At 28.6% G+C, this 25,574-nt stretch overlaps 1 protein-coding gene across 2 annotated transcripts in view; it reads right to left on the minus strand.

The window, feature by feature from the left end:
• LOC111617732 (tectonin beta-propeller repeat-containing protein-like) overlaps positions 1–25,210 on the minus strand; it is a 39,178-nt gene extending 13,968 nt beyond the window's left edge. The window contains exons 1-7 of one of the 2 annotated variants that reach the window (XM_023359022.1): positions 24,983–25,210; positions 24,028–24,198; positions 17,348–17,594; positions 10,756–10,938; positions 6,846–6,968; positions 3,896–4,018; positions 831–1,011 (exon numbers count right to left, since the gene is read on the minus strand). In XM_023359022.1, coding sequence (XP_023214790.1) covers positions 831–1,011; positions 3,896–4,018; positions 6,846–6,968; positions 10,756–10,938; positions 17,348–17,572 — 835 coding nt within the window. In that variant the 5' untranslated portion in view covers positions 17,573–17,594; positions 24,028–24,198; positions 24,983–25,210. The remainder of the gene's footprint in view (positions 1–830; positions 1,012–3,895; positions 4,019–6,845; positions 6,969–10,755; positions 10,939–17,347; positions 17,595–24,027; positions 24,199–24,982) is intronic. The other variant, XM_023359021.1, reaches the window with a different exon arrangement.
• Positions 25,211–25,574: the final 364 nt, after the last annotated feature.

Raw genomic sequence — 25,574 nt, forward strand, 5'->3', positions numbered from 1 at the left:
GAGCACACTCAGATTATTACTTGTTCCGGTCTATACAAATTTTTTTTAACTGTAAGACATTTACTTGAAATGACAATGTCAAAAATCACTTGAATCAGTTTTTTGTAAGCAATGATCAAAACTTTTATGAATGTGAAATCGTGCTACTACCAGAAATGATGACAATAAATAATTCAACAAAATATTTATTTATTATAAAAATATTGGGTTTTTTCCCACGGAAAAAAAAACGAAATTACTTTCCGAACAACCCAATACATAATATTATCAATAAATCAATAATTTACATTAAAATGAATATTATGATGATTTATCCATTGAAAAAAAAATCTAGTTAGATTTTCATGAAATTTCATTTCCTAGATTCACTAATTTCATTTTTATTTAGCAATCTCTATATGAATGTGTCATAAATTCTAAATTTGTAATGAATTTCTCTGATAAATAAAAGTATTTTTAAATGAACTTGTTATAAAAGTAAAAAATTTAATAGTAAAAAAATTAAATTTTATCGAAATCTAAACCAATATTCATTCTACTTTAAACTAACAATTGTTAGTTTGAATATTTAAATACGGTATCTGTCATCCATTAATGATTTAGGATTAAAATGGAATTCATTATTCATTAGAATCAAATTTCTGTAATGCTCATTTAGGATACATTTATAATTTTCATTTTTTTTAATTCAACTAAAATATCTAATTTGCCATTTAGAGTATAAAAATCAATCAATTTTATTTTTTTAAATGCAGATATATGAGTTGCCTGAATAATTAAATAGAGAATGTGCAATTTTCAAAATATTAGAATTTCAAAACATTTTATACCTATTATATTTTCTCTGTTGACTCCTGTTCTAACTAATGCATTACCATCCCAAGTTACTGCCCACACTAATCCTGTGGGGCTGACAGAAATTTGATTAACTTCACAACCAGAAGGAGTTGGAATGTGAATCCATTTTGCACCTTCAGGACAAACGGTTGTAACTCCACACCTAAACATAATCTAAAAATAAAAATTCAATTTTGTTGAAATCTTTATAAGTTAAATATTTTATAAACAATTACATTTAGCACATAGAAAATAATGGTTTCAGATTTTTATCTATGGAAAAGATAGATAAATGTGTTCTAGGAAGTTATGTGAAATTTCACTTAACTATATTCTGTGAATTTGATATCTTTTAACATCATATTTGTTGGTATAACATTTGAGTTATATATATAACATAGCTTCAATTAGCAGAAAATTGTTTGAACGTGACTAAAATGTCTTCATATCTGTTTCTTCCAAGTATTTTAATGACAATAACATGTTTCTCCTTATTCTACTTAGATATGATCATTCAAAACTCTTTTTTTTTTATCTGCAGCTATTGAATAAGGTCAGAACAAATTTCAATGTTTATCTTACAATCAAAAGTGTTTTTAAATCTAGCTTAGTGTTTGCTTTGATGACAGTAATATTACTAATATAAAAGACATTGTCTGTGCATATGCATGTGCAAATTCCTTACAACTCTGTAATTTTTTTGTCCAATTCATATGAAATTTTGGTTATATTCATTTTGTTCTGATGGAAAGTATAGGCTACACTTACTTTGCGAAAATATTAGCTATAGAATAAATGTTCCATCTATTTGGGATCAGTGATCATACTTACGTTGCAGTAACGTCAGTAACCATGTGATGTTCATGCTCAATGAGCAAATTTCCCTTAAGTTGAATTTTAAAATATTTTGGCAAATGGCATATTTTAAACATACTTTGCTGAATTTAAAATTCAAACTTTAAGAAAAAGATAGTCTCACTGTGTCACTTCTATAACAAATTTTTTAAAAATCTTTCCATAGTGACCGTGTGACATTCTATTATCCAATCGAAAGTAACAACCTAATGAGCCTATTATTTAGAAAGTGTTATTACTCATCTAACTAACATACATACAATTTATCTTTGTTTTATCAATGTGGAATTAAGAAATGGCTTTATTAAGGGCTACAGAAACATGATCACAACATCAATCATCAAAACAATATTAAGGTCTCTATTACTAAAGGAAGCCAGCAAGGAAATCTTTTAAAAAACAACAGAATCTTATTTATTGAATCTCTTTCATATATACAGGACTGAGAATAAAAATTCCAAATCCAGCTGATGGAAATTTTTTGATCAAGTTACTTAATATATTTACCATTTATTTTAACAAAAACAACTAATTAGCATTAAAAAAATCTTAGTACAAGTACACTGTCAGATTTTAACCATTTTTCTGAACAAGCCTTGGTCATGTATAATAAAAATTCATCAATACGCTTCTAACCCACTTTAGTCTTGTGTCTGAAGTATATCACTGATTTCTAGAAACTTAAGTAAATATTAAATGTAAATTACATTTGATACCAAAATTTTTGATATTCTTAGCTAGGGTTAAATTCAAGCAAAATAAACTATGATTTCTAAGAGAGATGAGTGTCAGTAAGGGTATCACCATCAACAAGTGTAGTGTAAATAAGCATGCCATTGGTGACTGTTTAGTAAACTAGTCTAGTGGCCACAGAATTTTAAGTTCCTTCTCGTAATTTTATCTGGATTAAAGATCCCAGACTATCAGTTATCAAAAATTTGGTGGTGTATCTGTGTAATATATGGGTATTATTTTTATAAATAGTTAATAAATGAAAAATAAAATTTATATCATCAGTGATTTGATGCTTTATAAACAGTGCAAAAATCTAATACCCATTATATTTGACAGACAGTTATAAAAAATTGATTGATGCATAAATATCAAATCCATATTTGCAGGAGAATGATCAGTCATTTATAGACATTAGCATAATATTGCTTAGGTCTATAAACTTCCGACTTTAATTCAATTGCCTTAATATAAAAATATATTTTGTTATATATTTAATGTCATATAAAGAGTATAATGATAATTTAACAATCTTAAAATCAATTAATCCAAATTTTTTTCATATGAATTTAAACACCATTACTTTCTTGAATATTAAAATAAATTTAAGATAGCTTAATGTATAAATATACAAAAACAAAAATTTTAATTTCTGAAAATAATTGTCACTAAAAGTTTTTCAATATTTTAAAAAATTTTATATTTAAAGCTAATAAATACTTTACAAGCTAATGAGGAAATAATAATAATGTCTATTATTTTATATAAAGTATTGATATGACTTTTATAAATTTTTATAAAAACATTTAAATTAGATTCTTATATAATTCAAATAATAATGCATTATACATTTTAATTACTAGTACTCATAATTTCCATAAACATAATTTAGTTTAGGATTGAAAAACTAAATTTACTCCATATTTTTTTGTTAAATGATATATTTTCAAATTTTGAAATTCATTAAAAATTTATATAAAACTGAATTAATAATGTGTTTCTGAATTACTTAGAAACTATAACATACCATATATATGTTGGAGTATCTCTATTAAATTAATTTTAATTCTTCTTCAGGTCAAGTTCTGGAGAACTTTAACATCCATTTCTTTTGTCATTCAAAATTTCAAGTCTATATATGAAATGTTATAAGTGGCAACATTTCTGTAAAATGTTGCAAATTTATTGAGTCATTTCTGAATAGAGTACAAATTATACTGCTGTGAGATATTGCTTCTTTTAATATTCAGTATTAACTTATTGGCAAACCTAAATTAGGTATATGTTTTTATGATTTATATTTCATTGTACTATTTTTGTACTTATCCAAAAAATAGTAAAGTATAGTATTTTAATAGCAATGAATAAAATTAGTTTATCATTGTTTTCTAGTTTCCTCACAAATAAAAATCTTATCATAAGTAGATAAAGTAACTTGCAAAAATGATTTATCACTAATATATCAACTTACTCTTCCCATGACTGTAACAGACCATACAGCAAAATTTGCTGTATTTCCACCAGGAATATCATTTCCTCCTACAGCAACATCAAGAAAAGGTTCAGTAACTGGATCAGAATAAATACTTGGTACCTGAACAAAAACATTTAAATATTTATGTAAAAATTGTCTTATAACTTAATGTGTCCAAAACTGAAAGAAATATTGTTAAATTAATTTTGTTAATTTATATCATGTAGTTGATTGAATAAATAAATTAATAGATCTTAAAATATTAAGAACAATTTTTATTTTTACTCAATTAGTATAACCTTTTTAATTGTTGTCCATTTTTGTTATGCTCTATATTAGTGGTGCGCAAGCTGTGGATTGGTACATACAGTACTAATACAGACAGAGGCTTGCAATTTCCAATACAGATCCAAACATAGAAGCAATCATGAGCTATTTGCAAGTGCATACTTCACATTGAATTCTTATGATGAAAGATTTTTAAAAGTATTTTTCATTAAATAAATATTTATACCCATATGTGTAAATAAAATTATGTGTTTTATTCAAATCTATAATAAGGCAGAAACATAAGCACAAATCCAAGAAAGAATTTCACTTTAACTACATTGACAATTAAAAAAATGTATACTGTCTATCCAGAGGTTGCAACAAAATTTTACACAAAATGGGAGGGTCAGAAATGAAAATAGTTTGCGCACTGCTCTATATTAACATAAATCTGTATAGTAATGACTATTATTATTTCATACTGTTTGTTTAAATTTTGTTTCTCTTTCATTATCAAAGTGTGTTATTTGGACATATTAAGTAGTACTTTAAACCTTACTCCTAAAATACTATAAAGAATTCAGCAAATCATTTTAAAAATTTGCTGGTTTATACAGCAGTGTTGTTTTATAGAATTTACTTTTAATAAAGACTTTTCTATTCCCCATTTACTGAAAGGTAAAATATTGAATGTTTTCTCCATGGAAACAATCTATAATGGCTATAGTTATTCAATATATGTATTTATGTAAATTACTCTGGCAAATCAATATGTATTGTATATTAGTCTTTATTTCAATTCTGTAAATAATAATGTTAAAAATAAATAAATGTTCATTTAAACATTTTCTAACAGAAACAAACAAAATTCACACTTTATAACGTTGAATCTGACTAGTAAAGTAATCTTTCAAGTATGCATCATATATCATCTGATAATTGGCATCAAATATTTAAAAACTTGAATGTTCTAATCAAATAATAATGCAATTGATCCTAAAACCATCATACATTATATAAAATCTTGAACTGGATATTATAATAAGATATTTTTTAAAACTATATTCACTACAGAAGAGTATAAAAACTTCTGAATATATGTAAGTTGGCTCTAACTATTCTGCAGGATTAGAAATTAGTTGTCCAGAGCTCCAGACTTCCCTATACTGAAACCAGTTGTCTGAACTGTACTGTACAATGGTTCCCAACAATTTCCTTGATCTCTTACAGATCCATGTTATCTGGTTTACAAAAATTGAACAATGCATAAGATCATATAAGATTTTTTGCTATATACTCTCACCTTTGCTCTAAAATTATTTGGATTTGACAGTGTCCACAAACCAGATACACAATTAAGGGCCGTATGTGCATTATTATGATGTGCAAACATGCATGTCACAACATGCATACATGGTGAGAAGTGTGTATATAATATGTAAAGTACTAAATTATTTTTCCGACTTTTCCAACGATTATAGACACAACTGTGTGCCAGAAATAGCCGTTCCCTAACGGGTACTTTACACGGATTCGCGTTAGTGTGCCAGGCCTGGACTTTTAGCGTGCACCAAAATTAAATAATGACAAAGTTTGTCAATAACAAATCAAATATTTAATTAATTTCTAGTAATAAACTATTTACAAAATTTAGTAAAAATCAAATAACAATTTATTCAATGAAAATCAATAAGAATCAACCCAACAAAACTCAAATCAATCTAGTTTCTAACTTAAATCTATTCCCCTTTGGAATTCGACAAAATTCAAAGACAACTTATATACAATAATTCTTATGAATTAAAGATCCTAATCGTCACCTTAATATACTAGGAACCTATTTCCTCAACTCTCAAGACTTTCTCTATTCGTCGATCCACAAATCGAATAACTTCAAAATCGCCTTGGAACTATTTGATCCTATCGGACACCTCTCTTTTGTTTGCTGCTACGAAGCTCACCAAGCTCGTTGCTATCTGGAGTTCACCTCGTCCGTCTTCACTTGACGTTTGGTTTTTATACTGTGAGGTGACGTCACAATTCTGACTGCGATCACTCCCCTCATTTACATACTTATTTGCTAACAAACTTTTTTCTGTTTGTCTGGCAGCCTATTTTCCGACAATACTCACTAACCTTTTACATTATCCTTTTTGACAATTTTCGGGATGTTTTTATTCTTTAAGGTTTAGCAAGTTCCTAAGTTGTGCTGGTGGGGTCTCCCCCCTTTTCTCGGTGCGGACTTACTTTTTTCTGCTCGGGAGCGCAAGTGTGCACGAGTTTTTTCTACAACGCTTTTCTCTCGTTGGTGAGTTGGTTTTTCTTCTATTTTTTAAGTTTCTAAGGTGAATGGTGAATGGTGAGGAAACCTTCGTCCTAACAAAACATAAGCCCCACACAAAAATATAATAAAAAGTAAAATAAAAGTAAATAAAAATAATGCTCGGACTTGGTTCCTTACAAATATAGCAGTAAAAATAAGTTATTTACATTGTTAAAAGTTAAAATTTTACTAGTGTAGTTAGTTAATCAGTTTTACTGACAAAGAAATATTGTAAAAGTTTTTTTTATATTTTAATTTTGGTAATTATTGCTTTAGTGATATTGATATTATTATAGATTACAGTTTCATTCTTAGAAGCAAAATTTATATTAAATAGTTTATTTTTAATCTTACTAAAGTCCAGTTGTCCATTGCAATAAATTTTCGGTATCGGACCCATTTTCTTCGTCTGACCATAGAATTCCACTTCTTTGATGGACCATAATGTAAAGGAAAATCAACCGAATATGTCCATCCCTACAAATTATTTTTAATATTTACTAAAACTTTATATTTACCAAAGTAATGTTTATTTATAAATTACAATTTTTTTTTCAAAATTGCACAATAAATTGAATATTCTAAATGATTTCATATAATATAATATATTCTATTTTTACATCCTAAAACTGAAAAACATTCTGATAAACAATGAAATGTGACATTGTTTTTATTTAATTGACAATTAAATAAAAACAAATAACTTTCACTAAATGTTATTTATAAATGAAATAAGAAGCAATAAAAGTATGTATTTTCTATATGTGAAATTAAATTATTCCAGTAAAATAATAATTCTACTAGAATAATTCAATTTCACGATTTTTTAAAAATAACAATAATATCTTTTAAGCTATATCAGGTTGTAAAGGTAAAATTCAGACATTTTGAAAAACCTATAATCATTATTGAATAAATTGTCAATACAGTTTAGCTTGGTAGGTAATCATCATCAATATCAATCACCTTTGCTGCAAAAATCTTTCAATCTCATGAACACAGAATGACTTGGTACTGACTGACTATCTGTTTCATGTCCTACAGAACCATATTGGGGTTTTTCTTTGAAGAAAGTCTGGTTTATAGTGTATTGTCATTGAACTGTATATTGAAAATATGGTTCTGCAGGGCATGAAATAGATATAGTAAAACCTCTCTAATTTGAAGATCCAAGGAAAAAACTTCAAGTTACAGGCAATTTGAGTTAGAAAACAATAGAATAAAAAAATACTGATTCTGAATAGATTTGCAATTTACCTCTCTTGCATTATATAAAGAATCTTAAAAACAAACAAACAAAACTATCAAACAGTTTGTGTAATGCCTTTCAGCAAAATGTTCAATATAACTAATGGAATAGAAGAGTTTTGCAAGTATACTGTACAAAGCAAGAGGACCTCTCACTTTGGATTGGAATGTTGTCTGAAAATGGGTGTTAGAGAGTAGACACTAATAACTGTGTGAACATTTCATAAAAATTCAATAATTAAGAGCACTTTGAATAAAATAAAGATTGAAATTTGAGTCAGGGAAGTTGAAAATAACAAATTGGTGTCGAGGATCATAAAAAACTTCCAGTTGGAGAAAATTGGAGTTAATAAATTCAAATTAAAGACATTAAATCCCTATGTTATTCCACTGAGACCTATCAGTGCTTAAATTTCTTTGAGTTAAAGAAATATTTGAGTTACAGATGTTTTACTGTATTAGTCAGCTGGTACAAAAAATCAAAATATCTAAATTTCATCTTTACAACCTGATTTATCTTCAAATATTTATAAAATTTTAAAAGCTATTAATCAGGACACTCAAATTAAAATATAAAATCATTAAATTTTATAAATTACAAATCAAATTTATTATAATAATAAATAATTGAAATATATGAAATAATATTGCATAAAAATTGGTCTGGAATTGATTGTATCACTATTAATATATTAAAGAAAATACTAGTATCTTAATATAATGACCAATTGATATTATGAGATCATCAATAAAAGAAAACCTTTCAAAATTATAACTAAATTATTATGGTGTTGACAGATCATATCCTACTTGGTTTATACTGGTGCTAGTGCAATGCTATACCAAGGTCAAGGCATAGCTACAGAAAAACCTTACTGCAGTTATATGATGTTTATGTGTTTAGAATGGCTGCTTTCTGTAATGCTATGTATGTAACAGATAAGTCTAATATTTTTCCAGATTTTAGTACAGTATATGTGATATGATTGATATTTATGCAAGAAAGGACTACTGAAAGAATGAACATATTCATTCTCTACAGAGGCTTATTTCATAGGCAAGTTCCATGTATTTGTTAATTTTTCAGTGTAGGTATTTTGTATGCATGTTTGTAGTTATGTCTAAGATGTGTGTGATTTTTTTTTTTTGTGTTTTTTTTTTTTTTTTTTGTGATTTTTTTTTTTTGTTTGTCAATGAAAGTGATGTCAAGTGTTGTGATGAATTATGTCTATGATTATGGCTTGGCCACAGTATATTTTGTGATGTTTTGTATGACCAACTGAGATTTGTATTTATGGTTGTGGGGATATCTGAAAGATCCTGTCTATAGAAGAGGCATACGAACTCTACCTGAATTGAAAGCTAGCATAACATACCATATTGCTGCAATTTCTCAAGAAACCTATCGGGCTACTGTTGAACATGCTGTAAGGCACTTTGAACATGTGATTGACGCAAATGGATTGCACATTGAACAAATAAACCTTTTGAGTGTTTCCATTTTGTGTTTCTTGTTCTTCATGCACCATTTGTCCACCTGGTGGTAGAAATTTGAACTAATTATTTTTTTGCATTTTCCTTTTCCCCATGGTCCATATAACATAATGTATATACCAAGTTTTATCAAAATACATCAATGAGAACAGACTCTATACAGGTCTGAGTAGGGCAACTTTAATTATAACCATCCTGTACATGTAAGTTAAAGATAATCTTGAAGTCCAATCATAGGATCTTTCTACTTGATGTGTATATAAATAAACTAACACAATAAAGCCTGTCTAAAAAGGAACCTGAATAAAATGGAAACCTGCCTAAATGGAACAAATTCTTCAGAACTGTGATTTTCTGTTACATTTTACAATAAGCCAGAAATCTATCCAATATGGAAACAGAAGAGGTTTTTGGATACAAAGAATGTAACTTAACCTGGATAAAGCAGAAAATTAAGATTACATTTTTAAACAAATAAATAAAATTGCTTCCATCCCAAGAACAATTTCAAAACATGTTAGTGAAATGAAGGTTAATTGACAAATTGACATATGAATATAAAGTCTTTGTTAAAATTAATGAGGGGTAGAATCAAATACTTTCAAAAATCAAACACATTCCCAAGAGTAGAGTTTTCAAGAGCAAGTAATTTGTTAAAACAATGAGAATAGAGTAACACATGTTGCCAATTTGTCTTGTACAAGTAGTTAGTATCTAACTAATACTAAATATTCAAAAACTAGTTGATTAGCATGTTGATAATTACAGAGATAATTAATTAATAAATTATAACCTTAACTAATTATTAAAATATGATTAGAACTTCTAGCAATAAAGCCAAGCACCAGTTTTTGGTACTCAAACTAGCTTGTTCACTGTTGCATGAGCCCATATTTAAATATCTAACACAAATCCTTGGGGACATCAAGAATTTTTTACAATAGAATCGTTCTTAATTCTTGCATTCAAAAACAAAGTGATTCCATATTTAGTTGGAGTCACTTTGGTGGAAATCTGCAAAAATGGAAAATATAATTGAATACCATGCAATTCCAATTTACACAGATTTTAATGTATCAATATTTAAATTAATTAATTATGCAAAAGTTAATTATTTGTACTAGAATTGTTATATGAACATTTAATAAATTTTTAGCTTAAGTTTAAACAAAGAAAAAATTTAATTTTAGTTAAAATTTTAATTTATTAACAAAACTATCCAATTATTAAAGCTGCTGTCTCTTAATAAACTTCCCTGTTTCTACTAATAAATTAATTCAATAGTCCTACTGTCAGTATATAACAATCTAGTAAAATCAGCTAGTTTGGTTTACTTTACTAATTTAACTGCATTCTTATGTTAATATATTTTATACTTGATTTACTGATTATATTGATTTACTCTTCAAATTGAAAGAATTTTCTTTAACATAAATTAACAATATTCACTATCATTATCATCTAATTAAAATTTAATAAAGTTTAAATAAAAAGCATTTTTTTAATATAAAGTTGTTTTTACTTCTATTCCAAGTGGTTGTCCATCCAAACTATCTTCAATATACCAGTCCTCTTCCCATTGCCAACTAGGTGACGGTAACTGAAAATTTTCTTTTGGCAATTCAGTAAGACCATCTTCACTACTGAAGTGAGGTCTGTCAGTAGGAAGAAGCTTACTAGTAAATCCACTGTATGGATTCCACCTCTGAAAACAATAATAATATTAATTAATAGCCAATTATTAAAATATAACTATGGTATCATTCATTAAATACTGACTTAAAAATCATATTTTCTTCATATAAAGAAAAATTTTAGAAAACTATTTTTTTGTTTTTTACGAAGTTAAAAATGTACATATTTATAATTTTAAAATTTAATTATTATTATTTAATCCATTTTTATTATACTCTTATAAAAGGAATATCTGGCCTATATTATTATCATAACCATCATATAAATATAACCTAAACAATAATAAAATTATGATGAAAGAAAGAAAATATTATAATTGTAATATCTGAACTAAATTCTTAAACAAACCAAAAATGATAAAAACAAATGGTTTTAAAAGTACAGTATCAGCAACGTATATTAAAATATTTAGAATAAAAACTTGATTAATGAAAAACAAAAACTAAATCTTGCAAATAAAAACATCTTTGCTTAAATAAATTACCTACAAACTATTGAGATAAGATTAAAATAATTTCTAAATTATAATTATAACATAAAGAATTTTAAAATTTTTTTATATTAAGGAATACAGCATCAAAACTGATATTCTACAATAAATTGTTTAAAAAACTTTACTTTAATAATTTGTTTCATATTTTTGATGTATCAACAATAGCAATACTTTCTATGTGTAGCGTCTTTGCAATCCAAACAATAAATTTGGTAGACGATCAAACAGCAATTAGTTAGAAAACATTATGGTTTATTTAAAAACGCTTTTTTAATTCAGATGCATTTCGGGTTGGCTTGTATTCCCAACCCCTCTTCAGTGCTGTTAAAAATATAGAAAAAGAAAACAATAATAAAATAAATTACCTTGACATAACAATCACGAATACACTTAATAATTTTTCTTTCATAACATACAAAAAACCATGTCATGTTAATAAAACTATCAACTACTATTCATATGTTCCAGAATATATAAAAAAGAATATTTATATCACGGAGTTAAAAAACATATATACAAGAATATCAGATAATAAATGGCAAAAAATTAAAATAAAGGAGTTAGAAACTAAATTTTTTTTAACGACTATCCTAAATCGAAATTAGACACATGGCAAAACAATACTGGGATAATAGATTTAATACGAAATATAAATTAAACAAAAAATACAAAACCTTCCCATATATAAAAAACATTTTTGAAGGCTGTCATAAGATCATAAAAAAAGACAATATCAGTTTGGCACCATCTTTGACCAACAAAATATCTCATAGTATCCATTATGACATTAATAAACAACATAACTAACTAAACATTCTTAAAACTGTAGGAACTGTTTACAAACTTGGATGCAACTGTTGAAATCCGAAAACTTACATCAGCGAAACAGGCCGGTTACTAGAAACAAGAATTAAAGAACATGAAGCTGCCATCTGCCTAAAACATAACACTTCCCCCTGGTACTACCACACAAGTGACAATAATTGCCAAATTAATAAAAACAATATAAAAGTGTTACATTTAGAAAAAGACCCATATAAAAGAAAATTTAAAGAACACACAGAAATCAACACACACACTAAAGAAAACTTAATTAATATTTCAGAAGGTATGTCAATAGACCCCCAATGGTATAAACTAATAGAGAGTGCCTCCACGTGTTAAAGATTGTTTAAAAGCACACCCCCTTGTACGAATGTTAGGAATTGTTTAAATAACATTACAGTGGTACCTCAGGATACGAAATTAATCCGTTCCGAAACTGAGATCGTATCATGGAAATGTCGTAAGGTGGATCATCTTTTCCCATACGATTACATGTAAAACCAAATAATTCGTTACAAAGCGAAAAACACACTCAAATTAAAGCCAAGTAATACATTAAAAGAAAATAACTGTAGTAAGAAAAACAAATGAAAAATGCGAACTAATGTAACGTCGTATGGTGAGTTTTTGTTCGTATCATGGAGCAAAAATATGTTCGAATTTCATGTCGTATCCTGAAAATTTCATATGCTGGGGCGTTCGTAACCTGAGGTACCACTGTACTTGTCAGTATACTGTTACTCTGTGAACACCAGATAACACCAGTTGTCAATTTTTACTCTGTTCCATTTTTTATCGGGAATAATACATATTAACTAAAAATGTAAGTGTTTATAGATATTTTTAAATTAATAATCTATGTTATAATTTTTATATAAATGATGTGTTATACAGCCACGCCCTTTACTTTTTTTATATTATAGAAAATAGTCATACAACTATGTAATAAAAATATTGTCACACAAGTCTATGCTGTACCATTATATAACATGTAAGTTTGTTATTGTCACCCCTTGGTTTTGTTACGTCCTATTTACCAATGTCGTGAAACTCACCTTGTTTTTTGTAATTTTTAACAGCACTGAAGAGGGGTTGGGAATACAAGCCAACCCGAAATGCATCTGAATTAAAAAAGTGTTTTTAAATAAACTGTAATGTTTTCTAACTAATTGCTGTTTGATCATCTACCAAATTTATTGTTTGGATTTCAAAGACGCTACACATAGAATTTGAAGATACAGCAACCATACCTTCTACAATAGCAATACTATTGGAATAAAATAAATTATTTTGAAATTTGTTTATTAAGATATATTAAACAATTTTTATAATTTATTAAAATATATACATATATACAATTCAAAAATATAAACATATTTTTGTACTTATACTTCTTTTTTGTAATTAATCATTTTAAAAATTTCAAATAAATATTTAAAAATTTATGGAATACTTCATAATGCATATATTTATAATAAGTTGAATTACTATAATAGTGAAAATATGGTAAATTTTTTAATTTATTAATCATTATACTAAATAAATATCAGAAATTTTAAATCTTTAACAATATAAATATTTGATCATGAAATAACTTGCTAAAAACATGAATAAAATTTTTATGATAAATTGTCTGTAATATAAAAACCTGGTCAAAGACACAATGAGCTTGACTAAAAGACCCTCTTAGTGTCCACAAGACAGAAAAAATATAAAGAAAACTATTCTATGATTTTACCCTATTATATCAATAATTCAATAGAACTAGATAATGTTGCTATTTCATATCAATTTTGATACAACAGCTGTTATTACTGTAAATTCAGAATAGATTGAAGTGCAACATCTGACTAAACAAAGAAATAATGTGCATTTTAAACCATATTGGCCACAATGCTTATGTCAGTATTACACACTTTTGAATAGATCTGAAACCAAGAAAAGTTTGCAAAATCAATCAAGGGAAATGAAAAACATGCCTTCCTCTATGTTTCCACTGCCTACAATTTGATAACAGTCCAATGCCATACATTGATCTTGGTCAAGGACTTCTGTAACATTCTTCTGGTTGTGGGAGTAGAAAAGCCTACAAACTTAAATCAAAAATTAAATTGTCACAGAACATTTTCAGAACCAATTTTATCTTTTCAACATCAAACTGTTAGATCTGAAAAAGATGTTATCTGAAAAGAAAAGTCTATATCAGCTGGCCAATGCTCAGTCTCTAACTGAAAGTCAAGGCTTATCGAATGCAAAACAAAATAAGCTTGTGCAAAGCAGCTAGAATTCTTCATAATTCTAAATATCATTCCATATTGTCTCATTCCAACAAAAAGTGTGTCTAAAAGTCGAGGAAGGTCTAAAATTAACACGTTAACTGCTATCCGACGCGCCGACGGTCGTACTAATTAGGGCTGTACAAAGCCATACGATGCGCCAGCAGTTGTAGTAGTTAGGGTCGTTCAGAGTCATACGACCGCCGGCGGTTGGAGTCAACTTTATAGATGCATGTGAGAGGCCACCATTAGGATGTAAAACAAGATCTTACAAAGCCAGGATAATTTAACCTTAAGCAAAACTACATTGATTATAGCAAAGTCAGGCAGTCGGATGGCTCTCTACGGCCCTAATTAGTATGACTGCCGGCACATCGGATGGTGGTTAACATGTCAAGTTTGTTTCATTTGCTTATTGTTTAGATCAAAATAAATATTTAAAAAAATTAATTAATAATAATTTTTGTTTCAATGTGCTTTTTTTTATTAATGTTTTCATAATTTTTGCATAAACATTTTTCTCTATTTTTATTGGATTAAGAAAGATTTAAGAGATTACAAAAAAAAAAAAAAAAAGAGAGAGAGAGAGAGAGAGAGAAATTCAAAAGTGCTTATTTGTAATTAGTTAATGTGTGTACATCTTTTACTCTGTCTTAAATTTGTTTATTTCCATAAATCTTACAATCATTTTTCATTAAAAATTTCTATAGTAAACTAGTCTTTTTTAATTTTATGACTATTTTTTTATTCAGTTAATAACAAATAATAAATTCTTAATTTAAAAAATAAAATTCCTTCTTTTTCCCTCCAACATGGAAAGATCACAAATCATCCAGTTAATCCTAGCTTTATCCAATTCACAAGTTTTAACATATACTGCCATAACATATACTGCATATATGGTAAAGTCGAGAAGTTCCAGAACATCTTGAAACATTCTATAAATTAAGTTTACATTGATACTAGAAGTACTCCTTGCTGCTGTTTAGATATTTATCTCACTGATATACCACACATCTTACATTTTCCTTGTAGAATTTGCATGGCTGCTGTTGAACCACTGCATCACTGCCTTCTTAACCATGTCATCTGATGCAAATTCCTGTCCCTTCAATGTTTTTTGAATTGGGTCAAACATATGATAATTACATAACAGATTTAGGACTATAAACAGGATAGAACAACATTTTCCATTAACATTTCACCAATACATCTTTCACAGATCTTGCCATACATGTCATGTATTATCATGTAGGAACACCACTCCATCAGTGAGAAGGCTTGGATGTTTTGATTTTATGCTCTATGTAAGACTTGGAGGCCCTTGCAGCAACTTATCATATTGATAGTAAATCCTTCTAAAAAAAATTTAATTAAAAGTGGTTCTCAGTTGTCAGAAAAGAACATTAATATAAACCATTTGTTTTCTTTTCTTGAAAGGCTTTTGAATTTTTTCTTTGGCCAATAATGGGTTTGCGGCTTGGTTTTGGTTCATAAAGGAAGGAGCAAGATTCATCACCTCATCACTTATGTCAATCTTGTACAAGAACTGCTCACCTTCTGCATGATAACAGAGTAGATTTAACAGCATGTTTTGTTATGTAAGCATACAAGATGTTCTGGAACTTTTTGACTACATAATATCTAAAATATATTTATAAACAATGTAAAAATGGCTAGTTTTCTTATAATACAATAAGTATACATCAATCAATAAAATTAGATACTAATTGTTGTAGAGTACCTAAATTAATTGATACATACTGGCAAAATTCATTTGTTTGGTTAACAACAGAATAGCAAAACATATTGAAAGGAACTTAAAATGTGACTCAAAATCTGTTTTAGTTATTCAGGGTCTGGCAGGAAAACAAGTGATTATAAATAAATAGTTATTAACTTTTGAATATTTATTAACAAAGTTTCATGTACAAGACTTCAAACAAGACAGTTTGCCATTTGTGTTTTAATGATGACATCACTGAAGTAATCTTTGTTGATGCACAGACACTTTTTGTATCTTTAGAGTATGGAATGCATAGAGCAATGCAACATATTCTCAGGTATGTTATTAATTGCATGAGAAATTTTTGCCGTAACAGTTTCAATATTTTGTGGACAATCTACACATACCACACTCTTTGTTCACAAAATATTGAAATTCTTAAGGCAAAAATTTCTAGTGCAATTAATAACATACCTGAGAACATGTTTGCCATTGTATGCATGAAATACTTCAAAGATTTGAAGAGTGTCTATGCATGAACAATGGTTGCTTGAGTGATGTCATCAAAACAAAGAGCAAACTAGATTGTTTGAAAGCTTGCACAAGAAAAATTTCTTAATAAACATTCAAAAATTAATAATCTATTTATAATCACCTATTTTACAGCAAGATCAGGCATTTTTTAACTACTATGCTATATTATAAAAATGAAAGATTATTCTAAAATATATAAAGCAGTAAAGAATATTTCATTATATATGAAAAGACAATGACATATATTATAGGCATGCTATGACTTCACTGAAAAAATTAAATTAAAAACAGTAAGAGAAGTATTAAAATCTTGAAAAGTTTCTTAAAAATTTCACTTATATATAAATTTTACGGGAATATAATTCTCTACCATAGAAAATACAATGTTAAATAAAGCTTGTACATTAAATATAAATTTGTCAAAACATCTTTTAAGAAAATTACAATTGCACTACTTAAGTGACTTTCATTCCTTTGAAAGAGAAAAATATTTTTGTATGTATGTATGTATTGAAAATATACTAAACATCTTTAAAAAATATTTATAAAATGTAATAACACTAACTTCATTTTCAAAGGTAACTTCTTTGAAGCGAATTGGAATATCTTGTAACGGAATGTATACATAAACCATGTGATCTCCTCCAATCGCCCAAGTACAGAACGACGTTGCTGACACTCTCTTGAATTCTAGACCTCCGTATCTTAGTTCTTTCCAAAACTGTTCTTTGGTAGAGAGAGTGAACACTCTGCCAAGACTGTTTACGGCCCATATCTCCGTTGTAGGCATATACAATACAATCAAAAATTATCTGCAAAATGACAAATATTTATATTAGACTTTTACTATTTGTAAAATAAATGATTGATAATAAAGAACACTTCAATACGTCATAAAATTTTTAATTTAAATTATATATATTTTAATTGATAAGTACCTAAATTTTATCAAAAAATTATTTTTAATAAAAAACTAACTGTCCCGACTTTATTTTAGATAATTAATGACAAACAAAATATTTAGCAGAAAGCATTCATCATCTTTTTGAAATATTTTCTGTTTAATTTTACTCAGCATATTTTCAAAAAATTATTTAATAAAATGACAAGTTTAACTTGTCATGCCAATAATTATATTAGTGTTATGATAAAGATTTAAAATAATATACAGACATTTTAATGTAAATATTTGAATATTTCTCAAAAAATTAAATTTTATCTATTCTCAGTAAATTCTAATCCATACTTGAAGTCTATCTAAGATGTGAGAAATTCCTGTTTTATATAATATTGGATGTCTAAGACTGCCCAAACTGTCAAGGAACAATTATATTCAGCTACTGAAGAAGTATTTTCAATCTCATAGTTAAAGTCCAGTAGCCAAAAATACTTATTACTCAAGAAATAATTTTACTGGACTTGTAAAATGAATATTTAATTTCAAACAGCCCAGTTAAAGATTTCAACACCACTAATAATATGTTATTAATAATATATTTTTAAATTCTGGTCATCAATTATAGAATAAAATGTAATTAAATAATATTGTATAAGTACTATAAGATAATCTCTACAGATATCAAAAACTGATAAACATGATGCTGAAAATTTATGTTATAATCAGAGCAGTTATATTAATAATTTGTGAATTTAAAGTATTTTATTATCTTTTATAATATATTTGAATGCTGAAGTTAATTTACAAATCATTTTGGGGTCCACAGAGTTGGAAAGAATGAAGAATTTCAAATATCTTAGAAGCTGGATTACAGAAGATAATAGGCACAATCCAGAAATTAAAAGTTCAATATGCAATGCAAAATCAGCTTTCTTCCAGATTTCTCACATATTAACAAACAGAAGCCTAAATAGAAGTCTCAAACTAAAAATTCTTAAGACAAATTGTAGGGAGCATGATGATCTATGGATGTAAGTCTTAGTCTGTCATAAAGAAAATGGAAAACAAAATAAACTCATTAGAAATGTGATGTCTAAGAAGATGGACAAGATTACCTGGACAAAGAAGAATCATAAATAAAGAATTACTTAAAAAATTTAATGTAGGAAAACAATTACAGTAGAGCGTCGTTTATCCAAATCAATTGGAAACTGGGGTTATTTGGATAACCAATTATGTATGAAAAAATATATTAATTTATCTCGTGTTGAAATTTTTCTCCGTTGTGTGTTGCTTCGTGTTGAATTTTCGCCGATGTTAAGTCTAACGAAGACTATTATATCGTTAAAAATTATTTTTTTATTTTGTACAAACAAAATAAATATATTGAAAAATATAAAAACAATAAAAAATTATACTTCAGAAGTTAATTTAGTATCAAAAACGTAAAATATTTGAGTAGCCCAAGACATAGCCAAAGATTGCAGTGCCACAGCACTGGCGAAAATTTAAATTTGTCGACTGGAATTCCTTCAAATAACTGATGTTTTGGATAACCGACCTTCGGATAAACGATGCTCTACTGTAATGACAATCATTAAATAAAGAAAATCTGCATTTGCTGGACATTTGGCCAGGATATCTTCAGGACAATTAATGAAGATTGATAGAGGGAATGGTAGAGGAAATAGCACCAAGAGGAAGACCCAAGAAGTTATGGAGGGATAACATCAAGGACTGGATGGGAACTGATCTGAGAAATGCTCAAAACAGGAAAAGATGGAGAGAAATGATTTGTCAGCTGCAACCTCTAAGAGGATGAGAAGAGAATAAAATAAAACAGATTTGAATTAAATTTTGATATGTTTGAAAAAAGAATTGCCTGAAATAGATTCAAACACATAACTCTTATCTAATATTTTCTAAGAATATATCATTAATTAATGAAATCAATATACCATAATTTCAGCCTGACAATTGTTGACATATAATTTGATAATCTTACATAATGCAATAGTTTTTGTCCAACATTTAAAAATAAAAATCAAAATGAAAATTTCTAATATTTGTTTCTTTAATATTTGTTCTTCTTAATATGCTGCATATATAATGTCAAAAAAAACTGGAAAAATTTTGATACAAATAATAAATCAAAAGCAAGTTACCTCAATTATAAAAATATTTACTCAAAGGCTGAACAGAAAATAACTAATTTTAACTTGTTCAAGTGTTTTGAAACATGAATCGAAACTTTTATGAATAAAAACAATCCATATAAAAAAACTGTTGTATGAAAATAGTTGACTGCAAAATAAATATTTTGACAATGAAATTTCAAATCATTCAATTTATTATTAATAAATCTTTGGTTTCAAATAAAAGTTAATATTTTTTAGCTATATATATATTATTATTATTATTATTTGATTCCATGACAACATATCAGACATTGTTAAGCATGAATTGTTTTCTATTAATATTTTTACAGATAATTTTATTAATGAAGAAAAATTTGTTTCTTCTTAAATAACTTTTAATAGTGATGATGCAAAAACAATTTATTACTGGATTACAATGATATTTCACTTAAAATTTTGCAATTTTATATATTACGTTAATAAAATGATGTAAAAGCATGTTTAAAGTCTTAAAAAACACACTCTCTCAACGTTTTCTGACCTTTGACCTCTTTTGAGCTTAAAATTTTTATGGTTTCCCATAATAATATCTCATTTTGATAGATTTTGTCTTGCAAATGACACTGTTAATGGTAAATTGCATAACTTTAAACCTTCAAATTCAAAACAAGTGTACTGTATATAATTGTTATTTTTTAAAATAGTTAAGTTTAGTTTCACATTCTATTTTATGCCAATTTCAGAGGTGAACAAATGGTGATGTTAGATTGAAGTTTCATGGTATATGCACTCTATACATCTACAAGCGATAGGTCTAAACTTTAATAATAAACATCCTTCAAAAAAAAATAAAATAAAATAAAAATAATAATAATAATAAATTTCTGATACAAAAAGTTTACATCACTGCAGCAGGAACTAGCTAAACATCTAACACACATCATCATCATCAACCCAGAAGACATGCCAAAATTTCTTACTCAGGGAATCACCTACATGAAACCTAAAAACACCACCACCACAGACCCCACAGAATACAGACCGATTACATGTCTTTCAACACTCTACAAATTATTGACATCCTGTATCACAAACAAAATATACAAACATGTTAATGAACACGACATTCTTACAGAACAACAAAAAGGTTGCCGTAGAAATCACAGGGGATGCAAAGAACAGTTACTCATAGATTCAGTCATTCTACGGCAAGCACACAAACAACACAGAAACATACACATGGCATATATAGACTACAGAAAAGCATTCGACAGTGTTCCACACAGTTGGCTGCTACATATTCTACACATGTACAAAATACATCCATCACTCATTGCATTCTTCGAAAACACTATGCAGCACTGGAGAACAACACTACATCTCAGGGTTAGTAACACTTCCATACAAACAAACGAAATATTCATTAGGCGAGGAATTTTTCAAGGAGATTCCTTGAGTCCTCTCTGGTTCTGCCTAGCCCTGAATCCATTATCCAACATGTTAAACAACACGCATTATGGCTACAATATCAGACATGAAAAAACAACACAGTTTACACTGTCACATCTCATGTACATGGACGACATAAAACTTTATGCATCCACACAAAAACAACTTCATCAACTCCTACAAATCACACATTCATACACTAAGGACATACAAATGGAGTTTGGCCTAGACAAATGCAAAAAACTTCACATAGAAAAAGGAATCCTGAAGAAAGAAGATTTTGCACTTGGAAATGGAGACGTTATTGAATCCATGGAAGAGGGCGAGTTCTACAAGTACTTAGGATTCCAACAGGCCAAACTAACAGAACATACACAAATAAAGCAACGATTAATTAAAGAATACCAAAGTAGGTTAAACGCTATACTCAGAACACAGTTAAATGCAAAACACACAGTTAAAGCAATAAACACATATGTCATCCCAGTACTCACATACTCTTTTGGAGTTATACATTGGACTCACACAGATCTCGAGCAACTCCAAAGGAAAACAAGAACAACACTTACTAAGCATAAACAACATCATCCTAAATCCGCCACAGAAAGATTAACCCTTCCACGTAAAGAAGGCGGACGTGGCCTGATTGACATAGTTAACCTTCACTACAAACAAATACAGTCACTGCGAGAGTTTTTCTACAAGAAACAAGAAACATCACAGTTACATAAAGCAGTAACTCTAGCAGACTCAAATAACACACCATTAAACTTACACTCACATCATACAGACATGACACAACACATAAAAAGCATAGACACCATCAAGCAATCGTGGGCTCGAAAGGCACTCCATGGCAGGCATCCTTATGACCTGGCCCAGGATTTTGTTGACAAAACTGCGTCAAACAGCTGGTTAGATCGGGGATGCCTCTTTGGGGAGACGGAAGGATTCATGATTGCCATACAGGATCAGGTCATAAATACTAAAAACTACAGAAAACACATACTCAAAGATACAACACTCACAAATGACACATGCAGAAAATGTCACATCATGCCAGAAACTATACAACACATCACTTCTGGTTGCAAGCTCTTGGCACAGACAGATTACTTACATAGACACAATCAAGTAGCAAATATAATACACCAAGAGCTTGCAAAGAAACACAAATTGGCAGACATCCACGAACCATACTACAAGTATATTCCACAGACAGTATTGGAAAACAACACGCACAAAATGTACTACGACAGAGCCATAATCACAGATAAAACAATTTACCACAACAGACCAGACATCACACTCATTGACAAACACAATAAAATCACATACATTATAGACATAGCCATTCCAAACACTCACAATGTACAAAACACATGCACTGAAAAAATTAGCAAGTACACAGAACTCGCCCAGGAAATAAGGCATCTGTGGAGGATGGATAGGGTGCTTATTGTACCTGTCGTTCTCTCCTGTACAGGTGTGATACCACACACACTACACAAAAGCTTGGGAACATTACAATTGAATAGAAATGCATACATCACACTACAGAAGGCCACTATATTGAATACATGCCACATTATTAGGAAATTCCTGAATACAGATACTGACACACTTACTTCATTTTTGTTTCTGGTTGCTATGCCTTGACTCTTGTCCAGCATAATACACAGCCACTGGTATCAACCAAGTAAACCCACTAAACCCAACATAACAACAATTAAATGATATGCTTTGAGTACACCTGCAAGTTTCCTGTACATATATTGTCTGATAACATAAAACACTTTAGGTTCAAAATTTTCTTATCAAATTTACTTTTGTATTTTATTTAAACCCATATTTTAATTAATTAATTAATTAATAATTTACATACATTTCTCTAATAATTTACTTATTGTAGTTTAATCATCTTCATATAATTTTAATATTTTATTCTGACTGTGGCCCCTTTAGAGTTTAATTTTTGACATGGATCCCTTGAAATGTTCTATGGCCACAAGGAGGCCACATAGCCCTCCAGTTGAGAAACAGTGTTCTAGACATATATATTAAACAACAAAATAAACATAAATCCGTCCAATTCATCTTCAAGATTAAACAAATTCAAATAATTTTAATGTATAATGATGTTTCATTATTCAGCTGCTCTACATTTACAATCAACAATCAAGAGTCGAAGATAAAATTAACAAATTAGTATTCATTTCTCTTTAAATACATGAAGATATTTAAAGCAAAGTAAACACTGATTTATAAACATTCACCGTATTAGATTGCTTTGGATTCCGACTTTCAATCTTGGACTGTAAATAGAATACAATAAATAGAAGAATCTGTAAATATATAAATATAAATATAAATCTATAAATAGAATCTGTAAACAGAAACAAAAAATATCTCTACACTGATATATAAAAAGATTTACTGTAAAATAAAAATTATAAATAACATACCAAAGTTATCACGATTCACTTTTGGCATTAACTAAAAGTAACATTCATACACACAGAAAATAGAACCATTAATTTATATCGACAAACAACCAACTTAAATTCATATTAAATTTTAAAGCGAAAATGACAATTTCAGGAAAATAATTACAACTCATCATTTATAAATTTAGGCAGTCTCGGATCCAATTTCTACTCAAAATATATTTTTCTCACTTCCGTTAATTTCAACAGAAACGACAACTCCACATTCGACAGGAAAAGAAATCGGACATTTAAACGACAGAAATATACTCACCGAGAACGTCTTCGTAACTTTTACGTCCGTTCTCGCTCCGTCCGAATAAAAAACAGTTTCAAAGTCATTGCAATCTTCTTTAATACACAATCATTTTCATATTATACGATCGAACAGACCTTGTAAGCAAGCACAATCCGACCAATCTCAAACGATTTCCAGTTACTATTTCTACCGGGTAACATCAGAGAATCATCATTTCATAAAAAAAAATTAACTTAGATTGTTTAATACAGTCAAAACATACATTAAGTAATAAAGCTTCGGTTCCAAATACATATTTTCCTCCAAATTAAAAACCAAATTCTTTCATTTCATTTTTCATTACAAAATACAAAAGCCACAATTTGGCGACACGTTCCTTCGCCCGCAGTTTCCGAGCAACAGGAAGTGCCCTTTTACCAGTTTGGACGCAAAAAGCGACGAAAGCAATTGCACTCGATCGATCACTTACTTCTGCGTAAAATAATTCTTGATTTCAAGGAAGCAGGAAAAAAACCATTCAAAGTTTCCTCTAGTTCCAAATACAACGTTTTAAACAATAGGAAACAGTAGTAGAAAGGTAAGTAAATACACTTTACAGACAATCACGCAGTATATGATAAGAAAACAAGCTGATTATTCATAATAATGTTATCACTTGCCTTCCTCAGATACAAATAATTACGTTAAAATAGGAATTACTTTAAAACGAATATTTTAATTTACAGTATTTACATCTCTCGATATGTTAAGTACCATAATATAATACACGAATTGACATCTTTCCTCCTTTTATAATGCGAAATTTTAGCACCATTACATCCGACGATAAGATCTTTAATTAATTAACCTAGAAGACAATATGGGTTGTGTTTACAGTTTAAGTGTTACGAGTTACATCTGTCTATTGTAAAATGCGTCTCGTAGATTAAAATATGTCGTAACTTACGATGAAAAAAAGTAAGAAAATTACCTTTGGACGTCAGAAAACATGTAAATGCGACGATATCTATCCGATTTAATTGTATTTAACTTCGCCGTTCGCATCTAATGCATTTTCGTTGACGATAATTAACATTCGCGTGACCGATAAACCGAAACTCGAACCCGACTCGACAAGTAAATCCTGCGGTTGCTACGAATTACTTTATCGTAAATCAAACGATTTCCCCATTGGAAAACGGCGACGTACTCGTAAGTGTTGCCAGATCGTAAAAAAATTAATTCGGAATATCGAATTTTAAAATATCGGAAAATTTAACATTTATCGGTTTTATTCTCCAATAATAACTGCGGATATTATTTTAAATTACATATTACAATTGGAGAGCGATTATTATTATTATTATTTCATTCGAGCGTAACCGTTTATTGTTTGTTATATAATACTTTTTTTGATTTCCCGCCGTGGACATTAAGAGGGCCTCTTTTAGCCAGCCCATTATGGGGTTGGCCAAGCTCACAATGAGGTGAGGGACGTTGCCCGACATATCCCCGAAAAATTTCTGGGGAATTTTCGACCCGTCCGAAATCGAACCCGGGTCCCCAGAGCGAGAGGCTGTCAC

This window comes from Centruroides sculpturatus, unplaced genomic scaffold (assembly GCF_000671375.1).
Source record: "Centruroides sculpturatus isolate CEXI.00-Female unplaced genomic scaffold, Cexi_2.0 scaffold1622, whole genome shotgun sequence".
Classification (NCBI taxonomy): Eukaryota; Metazoa; Arthropoda; class Arachnida; order Scorpiones; family Buthidae; genus Centruroides; species Centruroides sculpturatus.